This window comes from Trachypithecus francoisi, unplaced genomic scaffold (assembly GCF_009764315.1).
Source record: "Trachypithecus francoisi isolate TF-2019V2 unplaced genomic scaffold, Tfra_2.0 Lachesis_group18, whole genome shotgun sequence".
Classification (NCBI taxonomy): Eukaryota; Metazoa; Chordata; class Mammalia; order Primates; family Cercopithecidae; genus Trachypithecus; species Trachypithecus francoisi.
In genome coordinates, this window is record NW_022681463.1 from 13,668,052 (window position 1) to 13,683,189 (window position 15,138).

The 15,138-nt window shown below is 36.2% G+C and overlaps 1 protein-coding gene across 2 annotated transcripts in view; it reads right to left on the bottom strand.

Moving 5' to 3' along the window:
- ITGBL1 (integrin subunit beta like 1) overlaps nt 1–15,138 on the bottom strand; it is a 270,673-nt gene that overhangs the window by 106,447 nt on the left and 149,088 nt on the right. For both annotated transcript variants that reach the window (XR_004428980.1, XM_033177331.1), the window contains exon 7: nt 10,987–11,133. Coding sequence is in view for 1 of the 2 variants with exons in the window: in XM_033177331.1 (XP_033033222.1) it covers nt 10,987–11,133 (147 nt within the window). In the remaining variant the exon portion in view is untranslated. The remainder of the gene's footprint in view (nt 1–10,986; nt 11,134–15,138) is intronic.

Consider the following 15,138-nt stretch of genomic DNA (forward strand, 5'->3'; position numbering starts at 1 on the left):
ATATGTTGACTGGGTGAGTGAATGAAGGAATGAATGTTGACCTTGTTTTCTCTATTAAATTGTATGCCCCGAAGGTCATTTGTATGCTGTCTACTTAAATCCCTTGTAAGTCCTTACAATTGCATATTAGTTTAAAGTTAACAAAGAAGTTTCGTATATACTATTTCAAGTGTCTCTCACAATATTTGAAAGAAAACAGCAATTGTTATAACGCCATTTTTACAGATAACAAAATTAAGGGCCCAAAAAGTTTTTAAAAAAAATACAAAACTCGGCCGGGCGCAGTGGCTCAAGCCTGTAATCCCAGCACTTTGGGAGGCCGAGACAGGCAGATCACAAGGTCAGGAGATTGAGACCATCCTGGCTAACACGGTGAAACCCCGTCTCTACTAAAAAATACAAAAAACTAGCCGGGCGAGGTGGCGGCGCCTATAGTCCCAGCTACTCGGGAGGCTGAAGCAGGAGAATGGCATGAACCCGGGAGGCAGAGCTTGCAGTGAGCTGAGATCTGGCCAGTGCACTCCAGCTTGGGTGACAGAGCGAGACTCCGTCTCAAAAAAAAAAAAAAATACAAAACTCTACAGAGTCGCACAGAGAATACATGGTGTGAGACATCAGCTCTATGAGGACGTCATGCAACCACGTGGCCATCTCTTCCATCCCTGCCCCCTCAGAGCACATGCCCGCACAGTCAGTGCCTGGCTGCTTTGATAAGCTACAGATGCTGAGGGAAGGCATGGCATGGGCAGCATGTGTATCTTTCTACCCAAACAGGAAATTGATGCCTGTTAGAAGTGTTTCCAGGGACCATGCCAGTGAAGAGGGGAGTATCACTGATGAACTGATGAGCAGGGGTGAATAGTGTCAGTATGTGCTCACCCTGTCATACCCTTGCGTGGTCACAAGACTCCAGGCCTCCTAACACATCCAAAATCTTATTTCCTAAGAAGTCTAACCTAAAAACTGCAATCTCTCTGGGTTTTCCTCTCTACGTAGGGTTATCCAGAATGTATCTAGACTCAAGCATATATGGATTATGTCACTTGGATTTTGCTACCACCTTTTTAAAATAATTATATTACACTATACTTGAGAGGGTGAGTTTTGCAATTCTCTCTCACCATTGCAACTATAATTCAACAGTATCATTAACCATACTCAGACTTCCAGCAAATTAAAGGAAGCAGAAGGAGAGACTTTACCAGGCACTACATACTCCATATTTTCTTTTTTTTTTTTCACATTCCTTTTAACTTCCTTTAGTTAACTATTATACGATACAGGGCTCCAGAAAGAAATCTTGGCAAAAGAGTTAACGTCCTTATAAAGGACTTTACACATGACCTCAAAATATTTGCTCTTTCACCCTAGAGACTATCCAAATCTTAAGCAGCTTACAACTGTACGATGCCAGGCCATTTGGCATTATTTACCAATATCCACATAGCAAGAATATTTTGAGCATCGAAGAGACCAAAATTATTTATAAACTTAAATAGGAAGCCAAAGAATCCTGCCTTTTTGCCTTTATCCAAATAGTAGGCAACACATGAAAAATAAATATTTATGGAGAACCAAAATCTCATCCATCTTAAATCATTATATTCCAAAGGAAAGAATGTCATAACTGAAGAATATATTAGTTTGAATCTCAAGCAGATTCTTGGTAGAAAGCAGAGTCTGAAAGAATGATGGGTTAGTCACATGGTTCTCATGAGACACAGTCAGATCTTAGTCTGTCTAGTTAGCTACGCAAAACCAGATACAAAGTCTGCTATGAAGGTGAGTCAGAAATGACAGGCATGGTGTCCATTGAGTAGATATAAAATTTAGGGGTCCAGATGAATTAGAACACAGTGTCAAATTCACTTATTGCAAAGAGAGGTGAAAGGGAGGCAATGCAAGCTTACGGAGTAATTTCAAGGTCACCGAGAAGGGTTTTGCTTCCAGTTCAGTATATGCCTTGCTGGGTCACACAGCTGGCTAGTGGCTGAACCCTGACTAACTCAGGGTCTACTCACCTCTATCCCAGTAGTTTACTGTTCAACTAACTGCTGCAACATGTCCCTTTGCCATTTTAAACATGTAGGCATCTATATACATACCCAATATCTAGATAATAGCCATCTCATTCTCAAAATACAAATTTGACTGCTGACAGTTGTCATTTTAATACTTCGCCGATATGAATGCCTCGGAATAAAACAATTTTGGATTTGTGCTTGTTTTCTCATCTTCTGTCAGTAGTTAAGTAAACATGATACAAGGTACAGAAGGGCACATGAAAGGATGCTAAAGGATTTGTCTTGTTCATGGAAAAATTCGAATCTCAGTAAATTCAGTTACATAAAACTTGGCATTTTAGCAATGACCCAATGGATGGGCATGAAACAACGTTAACCTGGCGTTTCCATGACATCATTTTACTAACAATTAACCTCATAAGACAATTATGACATAGAGAGCTCTGCAGAGAAGTGGTTTTTTCTGTCTGAAACCTGTCAATCACGCAAGAAGAAGTTAGGTAGCTGGGGAGAGACATATTTCACCCCAGGCTGTCTCCCACCATTTTCTTATTTTTTCTAAATTATCACAAGTATGCTTCCTGTTCTTTACACGTTATTCCCATCATAACTCAGAGTTTCTGCCCCTGCTGTTCCTCCTACCTGGGATGTTGTTTTTTCTTTTGTTTTTTTTTTTTTTTGTATTTTTTCTAAATTATTATCTGGCTAATGCTGCTACTCATCTCTGCAGCCACCCACTAGGTTCACTCATTTCATGAAGCCATATTTGCACCCAAATTGGGCAAATGTCATCTTCCTCTGATTCTCAAGACACTGAATCCCTTCTCCCAACACACTTGTCATAATTATCAAAAATGCTTAGCTCAGGGGTAGCAGGCTTTTTCTGTAAGGGGCTAGATGATAAATATTTCAGGCTTTGTGGGCCATGTGCTCTCTGTGGCCACTACTCAACTTTGTCATTACAGCAAGAAAGTAGCTATATGTAAACAAATGAGCATGGCAATGATCTAATAAGTCTTTATTTACAAAAAGAGAATGCAGGCCTAGCCCTAGTTTTCTGACCACTAGCTTAGCCCAGAGATACATGGTGGTAAGATCGATAAATATTAGATGGATTAACTATGATAAGCAACATCATTTATGAAAATACGATGTACATGTTGTCTGTATGCTGTGAGTATAGAGTATCTGTATTCATTTTGCAACTATAGCACAATGACCAGCCCTATTAATTTTTGTGTATCCTAAGAGGGGCATCACAGGTTCTGATCAGCTATGTGACTCTACAGGCTACACAAAGGGATAACACTCTGCCTCACTGGTTTTCTATTAGAAAGAACATCTGCTGAGGCTGATTCTATGAAGATTATGGCTGATAACCAGAGCAAATTGTTTCCCATAAAAGTATCTGGTTTGCCTGTTTACATTGAATGAAATCAGGTAAATAACTGCTAAAGCTCTTCACTATAATCTGCACTGTAATTTTAGTGTTTTAATAGAAATAAATATATACTCATAGTAAAAAAATTTTCTTAGCTGTCACACATGTATTTTAAGCTTGCTTAGAGAAATTGGAATTAAATTCAAGTCCAATTTTCTATTTTCATTTCAAATAGATTTTGACAATATTGGTTGCAGTCTTTACTAGGAAGTTATCTTAGCCAAAGAATTTCACTGGTTTTCAACTTACAGCATAAAAATAATGTAAAATGTAATGAAACTTGTCTATTTATTTGGATCAATTCCTATCTTTAATACAAACTGTTCTGTTGCCGTAGATAAAGATTGTTTATTTAGAACAGGAAAAAAATACTCTCTCTTACTTGGTAGTAATACAGTTTTCGGGACTATTAGTTAGAAAAACCTCAGTTAATTAAAAAATATTATGTTTCTTATTTTCCACTGAATTATTTTTCTACCATCTCTTAAAAATAAACAAAACTATTAAATTCAGCTTCTGGATTCTTCTTTTCTCTCTGTTCTGTTGAATATAAAAATAGCAAGATGAAAGGCAAGATCAAACACAAGAGGAGAAATAAGGAACATAAATACCCACTGCAAAGGGGAGTCCCTGAAAAATCAACTTGCATGAGATTATCTCTTCTATTTAACAAGGCTCTTTTCCATTCCCTTTAATAATTTCCTTTCACATATGCAGGTTATGCCATTAGTTTAGTAAATGCTGCTTCATCATATGACTGAGAGATTTAATACTGGATTTCACTAGGACCTTCAAGTAGACGACTACTCCGAGCACCTGCACCTTTGGCTGTCTCTATGAGAATACACAATGTCCCAACACAGAGAAATCCAAGTGCACCATAAAGATAGATAAAGGATACCAGAAGCGCCCTACTTAATTCTCCCTCGACCCCAGTCTTCTCATATCAGTACTATCCTTAATAACCTCTTAATAAATAACAATTACATTCCTGAGGTGCTCTGAAATGTAGGAGGCATATACAGTTTAAGATATCATAATGAGTACAAAGAAAGCAAATTATGAACTGGTTCTTTTATTTCTACATATAATATTACTATTGTGGGCTATTGCACGGTAATAGAGCATACACAAGCCATAAGAGTGGGCATTATCAGTTCAAAGCATGCTCAAAGGTGCATGGAAGACTCCCTGGTGGTATGCAGGCTTATTCTTATCATTCAATGTTCATAACAAGACAAAGTCCAGGCCTTTCCTTCTGAAACAATTCACCAATTCATTTATATTTCTCCTCATTTGATGCACACTTAAAAGCACAACCATTCCTCTTGGATAAGAAATAGTAAATAAGTTAATTTTACAGGGTCATTTATTTATCATCTTTGGCTACAGTTTATAAAAACTAGGTTTCAAATGGCATAATTCAGTGCATGACTACTCCAGGGTCCTCTAGTGCTGGCAGAAATAACGAATCAATCTAACAGAAAGCTCAGAATGGAGTAAATCTGAACCCCACTTGCTTTCTCAAAGTACTACTGGAAGAACACATTGGGGTTCCCCTGTCACCTAAACACTCAGCACATTTCCTGCAGCAGTTAACTCACGATAAAATGGTTAATTAGGCCACAAAGGATTTTAAAATATAATCAGAATCACTATATATGGTATGCTGCTTAATTGAAAATGTTTGAAGGACTTCCCTTTTTTTAAACTTTCTCTTTGTTCCAAATAAATAACCTCTCTGTAAACATGGATAAGAAAGGTAATGATTCAACTGTCCAAAACTACAAAGAGTAAAAAACACACAGGTTAAAAAAAAAAAAAAAGGAAAGAAAACATGTATCATGAAAACTTCTCTGAAAAATAAAACAGGAAATTAAAGATGGGCTTTGCCAATAAAAGGGAAAGATAAATTGTGACTTCATTGAAAAATAACCAGATGGTGAGAATTTGGCATGCTATTATTCTTTGAAAGTATGTTCCTAGGTAAGGGAATTGAAACAATTCTTAATTCATTAATTAAAGCATGCTAATTGATAAAAATGAGGACATGGTTTCTATTTTCTAGAAGTTACAATATTAAATAATTAGCCTGAAGAAAGAATCTATCATTCTTTCTCCATTTCAAACCTTCCCTTATGGGGGTGTATGGTTACGTGTTTAAGGAACTAAAACATAAGCAATACCTCTTAGAACAAGTCTGATAAAAGAAAACCAAAGGGCAAACCGGACAGATAAGAAAAGCACATGGGATTGCAGTATCAAACAAAAGGATGACTTAGACACAAGGACAAATGATGATCAAAGAAGGCAAATACTGAAAACACAAGCCTCGGAATAATAATGCCTACAGATAAATCATTCGTTTTTATGATTATAGAAGTCAATGAAAGAAGTTTGATAAATGGCAAAAGTTTGTAACACCAACAGCAAAATACATTGAGAAGAGCTAGCAGATTATTTAAATTGTCACTACTAGTGGGTGAAGAAGACTTTTCTTATGCCCCGGCAGGAGAGCATACCTGTATAATCTATTTTAGAGATTATAAATCAGACTTTTTTTCTTCAAAATATTTCTTACTGTTTTTCATTTAAAACCTATGTATTCCATATCCAGTAATTAATACTAAGAGATTTGTACATGAATCCTGCTGCAAGAATATAAATTATGGCATTTAGAACTTGAATAAGAGAACATATAGATATCTAATAAAAAGAGGATTGATTGAATTATTTTGCTACAACCATATAATGGAATATTGTGCAGCCATTTCAATGACTCTGCAGAATTATATGTGTAACAGGAAACATGTTTAATATATATTGTCCAATAAATTGGCATGTAACAAGAACCTGTAAGTTATCTAAAACAACAACCTTGGAGTCAGAGAACACGTATCAATTTTTTTAAAATTTGCACCACTGGAATTATGTAAAATGGCAAACTGTTCAGATATCTAATTTCTTTTTCTGCAAAAAGAATAATAATTATACGTCTTCCTACCTCATTGCGTTTTTAGGAAATTTTTTAAAATGTATTATTCAAGGTTCTTATTTTACCTGTTGACTAAGTGTACATGAATGCTGTTGATAGAACAGCATAAATACATCACTTATAAAATATATGCATTTTTTTAGACCTATGTATTACATATCCAAGAATTAATACTAAGAGATGTGAACATGAATCCTGCTCCAAGAATATAAATTATGGCATTTATAAATTATGTATATAATATAAAATATAAATTATATAAGTATGATTTTTGTTGTGTTTGTTTACCTTGGCTTAACCATATTCCCTACATTTTATATGGGGAATCAATTATCATTCAGGAGTTCTCCTGCAATAACACCTCCCTCCAAAATCTCACTTGTTTAAAACAACAGGAGTTTCTTTCTCACTCACATCATAGAACCTTGGTGGATCAACAGAGATTTCTGCTACCCATCCTCATCCAGAGACCCAGGCTAACGGGTCAGAGACTGTCTCAAGCACTGCAAATCCTCATGCCTGAGAAAGAATGGCAGATTTTTCACTGTCTCTTATAGCTTCTGCTCAGATGTGATGCAAATTAATTTTACTCACTTATTTTTTTTAAGCCAAAGTCAAATTCATGCTCAGGAGAACATCGATAATAATAACGATGTATTCTTAAATCAGCAAGAATGTAAAACTAATGTTTAGCCTATCATAAGCCATTATATTTTTGAGCAGAACACTAGAAGACTAGATAAAATGTTTTCCCACCTTTACTCCCAGGAACCAAAATTAGGACAAGTGTCTTTATATCTATATTGACTATATGAGCTAAATCTCATTACATGAAAACATATCTACAGCCAATATGGTATAGAAATCAAGGAATCACAGGATACAGAATGCAAGATATCATATAAGTTATTCTACCTTGAAGACAAATGATCACACTTAGTCACCACCAACAGAAACAAATAATTTAACTTAATTTCTGATATATTTTATATATATATAAAATATACAAAATTTATATATATAAAATATAATATATATTATAGATATATAATATATGTAAATGCATTCACCTGATATTTATATATAAAAATATATAAATATATCTGATATATATAAAATATTAAAAAATATATAATATATACAAAATTTATATATAAAATATAATATATATTATAGATATATAATGTATATGTAAATGCCTTCACCTGGTCCCTGACGAACTTCAGTGTATTCTACTAGGATTGCTTTTTTCCATCTCATGAGCTAATGAGGCCCTCAGGCTTGAGAAACTGATGGGTCTTATAATTGCTTTCCTACCTCATGTAACCACAGCTGCAGTTTTCATTCATAAATTGCAAAATGAACTCTTGAAAAGTTTTCATACTAGTCATTTGCCTCAAAACATCCAGTGCCAATGAGTTTGCAGATGTAGCACTATGAGAAAGAAAGGATACCTGACCTTGACCAAAAGCACTCAACTGGCCATCGTAACTTCTTGGTTTTCATTTTCAAAAATCTTACATAGTGTCATGATTTCCTGTGAAATCACTTTGCTCGTGTAAGGAAACTGATAAACTTATTTAGCTTTAAAGTACTTCCAGAGGCTAAAATGAATTATAAATAATTTTAAAAACCATAATTCTATACATTTATTCAATACCTTTTTAATAAAATAAAGTTTAAACATACTCTATTGCTTAAAAATGGTAGCTACATAAGTCAGTGAATCTCGAGAAAGGCAGGAAATATGCATGTTTGAGGAAAAACCTAGTGGAGTTTATTAAGTCCCCAATAATTTTATTTTACTTGTTCTACATATTAAACAATTTAGAGACAAACAAAAAGCCATTGGTAAAATTATATACTTACAGTGATTTTCTCTGTTTGAGAGCTATTTTGTATGCTTTTCTTATTTTTCCATTATATGGTTTGACATTTTTAACTTCAAAATATGAAAGCATTTGTTAAAAGTATACATTTTGCTCATTTTTTTTGTTTTAAAATGTAAGTGCATATCCCTATTGGTTTCTGTTCTGTTTACTTCTACTAGCAACATAACCATTTGGAGTTTAAATACTTTTACTGAATGTGAACCCTTTAACTTAAATAATGCTTTAAGATACCAGACCTCCCTTTGCTGTGTTTACCACTTTAAGATAACAGCAAAAATCACTGTACCTAAAGTTCTCTAACTTAAATGTAACTGAAAAAGTATCCTCAAGATCAAAAATCTGTTTTTGAGATAAAGTCATTTTCTTTCCCTCCCAAGGTTTTCAATTTGAAATGGAATTGTACCGAGGATTATAATACATTTTTGAAAAGATACACAGATATTTTTTTAAAAGACACTGGTTAGCCTTCCTATGTTCATTTTTTTTTTACATGGCTGGCCCCAATAGATAAAGTTTTTTGTAAATGTAAAATAATAATGTAAAATTATTTTTTTGCTGTAGATTACAAGTGTTGGTAAATCAGCAGTCTGAGGGATATGAATTTTAATCTTTGTTTCTTTAAAAGCATGATGGCTTATGCAGCACTATAATGACAGTATTACAATGCAGATAGAACAATGGTTCCTGTTCAGGGTTACTAGTGAAATACAGGGCTAGTCAAAAATACTTCTGAAATTTAAAAAAAAATTATTATACCCATATCCTACTCCTCTATTCTTCTACTTACAACCACGAGGGGGAAATGGATATGAGAAAATACCTATGCTGCAAACAATCTGAGAGACTTTATGGAGTTTTCTTTATAAAGAATACTGTAAAGAATCAAAAGGACAGACAATACCAAGAAATGGCAAAGATGTGGAGAAACTGGAAACTCCACACGCGGCTGGTGGAATGTAAAATGGTATCGCCATTTTGAAGATGGTCCTGCGGTACCTCAAAAGGTACAACAGAGTCACTCTAAGACCCAGCAATTCCACTCACAGATACAGACCCCAAAGAAATTAAAAGACATGTCCACCCAAAAACTTGCACAGGAATGTTTGTAACAGCACTACTCATAATGGCCAAAAAGTAGAAACCCCATGTCCAAATGCCCGTTAACTGATGAAGGGTTAAATAACTGTGGTGCATCCATACGACAGGATATTATTCAGCCATAGAGGAATGAAGGACTGACATATGCTACAACTTTGATAAACCTTGCAAACACTTATGCTAAGTAGAAAAAGCCAGATGCAAGAAGATCACATATTTTATGATTCCATTTGTATGGAATATTCAGAATAGACAAGTTCATAGAGACAGAAAGTCGACTGGTGGTTTCTAGGGGTTCTGGGACAAGAGAATGGGGAGTGGCTGCTATAGGCTAACAGAGTATTTTATGATGATAAACATATTTTTTTGGAATTGGACAGTGGTAATGACTGCATAATTATGCTAATATATTAAAACACTGAGTGGTATGTGAATTTTATGGTATGTTAACTATATCCCTATTAAAAATACATTTAAAAAGAAAGAAAAATGCAAGGCAAAATTAAATTTCTGATCTAATGTTCAAGTGAAGAAACTCTTTCTCTGTTTCCTCTTTCTTTTTTTTTTTTTTTTTTTTTTGAGACGGAGTCTTGCTCTGCCGCCCAGGCTGGAGTGCAGTGGCCGGCTCTCAGCTCACTGCAAGCTCCGCCTCCCGGGTTCACGCCATTCTCCTGTCTCAGCCTCCCGAGTAGCTGGGACTACAGGCGCCCGCCTCGTCGCCCAGCTAGTTTTTTGTATTTTTTAGTAGAGACGGGGTTTCGCCGTATTAGCCAGGATGGTCTCGATCTCCTGACCTCGTGATCCGCCCGTCTCGGCCTCCCAAAGTGCTGGGATTACAGGCTTGAGCCACCGCGCCCGGCCTGTTTCCTCTTTCTTGAACAAAATTGGTAATAGTGTCAATTACAAGTTCTTCAAAAGTATACTTCATATTAACTTCGCTATTCTCATGTGAGAAGTGAAATTGCATTTCTTATTTTGATAAATCAAGAGGAATGGAATCTGTGTTCTTCTAGATGAATTTGTCCTTCTCCAATTTGTACTGATCTGATACCAAGAACACACCTGAGGCTACATGCCTTCCTTCTAAAATGACAAAACTTATTCATGGCTATTTGTTTATACAATGAATTTTCAAAAGCCAACACTGTCCTCAAAATAATGTTACTGGGTTTCATAAATGTCAGTGGACAATTAGATGGTCTCATTCAGAAAGCTTTAAGCAAACCTCTAAACTGTTTCTTTTTTTGATGTCACATTGAACTGAACTGAAATGAAACTGAACATACCTTAAGGCTCAAGTAGACTGACAGTGAGTGAGAGAGAGTCTGTGTGAGAAAGATATATGTAGAGAGAAAAAGACATATATTTCTCCGTGTACTTTCATTCATGGAAATTGGATTTATTATTAGTTCTAAAAGGACTAATAGCCCCTCATTCAGGGATCTCAGCTGTTTTTTAAATTAAGATGTGTGTGCATTGAATTCATTTGAATCGTGATGGAGAGGCCGTGGCAAGCCCTGAGGAGACCTCACTTACCCCTCCCAGAGCAAGGCAGATCAGAGCTTCCCTGGCACTTCCTGATGCTCTCCTCAGCCGATAGAGTGCAGGACTGTGGGTGCTCACACTTCTTCCCGTACCAGCCTGCTTTGCAGTCACATCGTCCGCAATTACACTGTCCATGACCTTCACGGTGAGAGCGGCAAAAAATAAAAATGTACATAAAGATAATGAAGTCAGAATTAGTTTTCATTCTAACAGCAAATGTCACAAATGAGTCAGGATCTTGGTGAATACAATATAACACATTAAGGCAAAGGCATATTTTTCTCAAATTCTTAAATAACTGATTTATGTGAACTGATCTTGAGGGTTAGAGGAAAGCAACCACTACAGATAAGATAAACAGTTTAGTAAGGCTATACACTTCAAGCTGTCAAATTCCAGGAGCATGTGATTGTATTGGTCTGCTGGGGCCTTAAAGGAGTATTTGGGCTGGGCACTGTGGCTTACGTCTGTAATCCCAGGACTTTGGGAGGGCGAGGAGGGCAGATCACGAGGTCAGGAGTTCAAGACCAGCCTGATGAACATGGTGAAACCCTGGTCTCTACTAAAAACTACGAAAATTAGCCAGGCATGGTGGCATGCACCTGTAATCCCAGCTACTCAGGAGGCTGAGGCAAGGAGAATCGCTTGTACCCGGGAGGCTGACATTGCAGTAAGCTGAGATCACGCCACTGCACGCCAGCCCGGGTGACAGAGTGAGACTACGTCTCAAAATAAATAAACAAATAAAAAAAGAAAAGAAAAGAAAAAAAAAGAAAGAAAAAACAGAACGAAGTATTTGGTGGATTTGGCAATTAATTCGCATGGAGGGGAGTCACAGGGAAGGGCAAACAATATACTTTTGAAGCAGGATTTTTTATTATTTTTTGCTCTTTAGACTCTATTTTTTAATATATAAATGTTCCTTTCTCAGTAATTAATGCAATAAGTGAAATTAAAACCAGTATGGATGTAAACAAAATTGACATTAACAGCCAAGTAGACATACTTAACATTAATAGAGCATGTTACAAACAATATCAGAGAGAGTATATATTCTTTTAAGACTTAAGTTTTTTTTAAGAGCAGTTTTAGTTACACAGCAAAATTGAGAGCTATGCAGAGATGTTCCATATACCTCCTTCTCCCTCATGTGCATAGCCTTCTCAATTACCAACAATCCCCACCAGAGAAGTACGCTTGTTATAACTGATGAGCATACACTGACACATCACCATTACCCAAAGTCAATAGTTTACATTAGAGTCCACTCTTAGTGTACACTGTATGAGTGTGAGTAAACACATAGTGACATGAATTCACCATCGTAGTATCATACGGAGTAATTTCACTGCCCTGAAAATCCTCTGTGATCTGCCTAGTCATCCGTCCCTCTCCCACGCCTTTCCCCAATCTCTGGCAACCTAATCTTTTTACTGTCCTCCATAATTTTGCCTTTGCCTCAATGTTATATAGTTGGAGTTACACAGTATATGTAGTCCTTTCAGTTTTTTTTTCAGTTGGTAATACGCATCTAAAATTCCTCTATGGATAAATAAACTGTGGTACATCCAAAGAATGGAATATTATTCAGAATAGGATTTTTTTAAATAAATGATTTAATGTATTGCTATTTATTAAGGTCTCACAACCACACTCAAATTGGGGGTCACAAACTGACAAAAAGCATGAAATCTAGAGTTCAGAAGAGGTCGCTCTTTTTCCCAAACCCAGATTTATTGAGGTATAAATGACCAAAAAAATTGTAGATACTTAAAGTATGTAATATGATATTTAGATATGCATATGCATTGTGAAATGATTACCACAACCAAGATAATAAACATTCGTCACCTCACACAGTTACCTTTGTGTGTGTATGTGCAGTGAGAATATCTAAGATCTACTCTCCTCATACATCGCAAGTAGACAGTATTACCAACTCTAGTAACCATGCTGTACATTAGATCTCTAGAATGTCTTCATCTTATAACTTTGAAAGTTTGTATGCAAAGTCTCCCCATGTCTCCTACCCCTCAGCCCTGAGTAACCACCCTTCTACTCTGTTTCTAAGAGTTTGACATTTTTAGATTCCACATATACGTGAGATCGTGAAGTGTTTTTTGTCTACGTCTGGTTATTTTACTTAACAGAATGTCCTCCAGGTTCATCCATGTTGTGGCAAATGAAAGGATTTCCTTCTTAAGGGATGAATACTATTCCACTGGGTATATGTGTGTGTATATATATAGATATACATATATGTAAATATACGCATATTATGCATATGCATATCAAATCATGTTACATGTATATCTATATATAGATATCTCACGTTTTCTTTACCCATTCATCTTACAATAGACACTTGCGTTGTTTTCATATCTTGGTTATTAGGAATAATGCTCCAGTGACCATGGAGTGCAGACAGCTCTTCAAGACAATGATTTCATTTCCTTTGTACATATATCCAGAAATTCCTAGATCGTATAATTCTCTTTTGGATTTTTTAAGGAAACTCCATAATATCATCCATAATGACTGTATCAATTTACATCCTCACCCACAACATGGAAGTTTTCCTTTTCTCCACATCCCTGCCAACATTTATCTTTTGACTATTTGATAACAGCCATCCTAACAGGTGTGAGGTCACATATCATTGTGGTTTTGATTTGCATTTCCCTGATTAGTGATGTTAAGCACTCTTTCATATACCCACTGGCCATTTGCATATCTTCTTTGGAAAAATGTCTATTCCGGTCATTTGCCCATTTTTAAAAATCTGGTTGTTTGATGTTTTTGCTATTGAATTGTATGAGTTAGATACAGTTTCAACGTTTGTCCTCTCCAAATCTCACCTGGAAATGTATTCCCCAATACTGGAGATGGGGCCTGGTGGGAGGTGTTTGGACTATGGGGGCAGATCCCTCATGAATGGCTTAATGCTGTCCTTTTGGTGATGGGAGTTCTTGCTCTGGTAGTTCACATGAGATCTGGTTGTTTAAAAGAGCTTCGCACCTCCTCTCAACCTCTTTTGTTCCTTCTGTCTTCCCCTCTCTCGCCATGTGATGCACTAGCTCTGCCTCTACTTTTAGCCATGATCACAAGCTTCCTGAGACCTCACCAGGAACAAAAGCTGGTGCCATGCTTTTTGTACAGGCTGCAGAAACGTGAGCCAAAATAGACCTGTTTTCGGTTTTTGGTTTTGGTTATTTATTTATTTAATTTTTTTTTTGAGACAGAGTTTCACTCTATTGCCCAGGCTGGAGTGCAGTGGCACGATCTTGGCTCACTGCAACCTCCATCTCCCAGGTTCAAATGATTCTCATGTCTCACCCTCCCCAGTAGCTGGGACTACAGGTGTGGCTAGTTTTTGTACTTTTAGTAGAGACGGGGTTTTACCATGTTGGCCAAACTTGTCTACAACTCCTTTCCTCAATTGATTTGCCCACCTTGGCCTCCCAAAGTGCTGGGATTACATGCATGAGCCACCATGTGCCTGGCCCAAAATAAATTTATTTTCTTTATAAATTACCCAGCCTCAGGTATTTCCTTGTAGCAATGCAAAAATGGACTAGAACTCATATATTTTGAATATTAACCCCTTATTGGATATACGGTTTGCAAATATTTTCTCTCATTCCAGAAGTTGCCTTTTCATTTTTGTTGTTTCCTTTGCTGCTGCAGAAATCTTCTAGTTCAATGCAGTCCCACTCACTTATTTTTGCTTTTGTCGTCTGTATTCTGGTGTTACATCCAAAAAAATCATTGCCAAGACCAGCAGCATGGAGCTTTTCTCCTACGTTTCTTCGAGTAGTTTTAAAATTTCAGGTTTTACATATAAGTCTTTAATCCATTTTGAGTTGATTTTTATACAGTATAAGACTAATTTCTTTCTTCTGCATGTGGACATCCAGTTGTCCCAACACCATTTATCAAATAAACTGTCTTTTCCCTATTGTGTGTTTTTCTCATCTTTGTCTACAGTCAATTGGCTGTAAATGTATGGGTTTATTTCTATGCTGTCTATTCTGTTCCATTGGTCTATGTGTCTGTTTTTATGTTAGCACCATACTGTTTTAATTACTATAGTTTTGTAATATAATTTGAAATCAAGAGCTATGGTGCCTTCAGCTTTGTTCT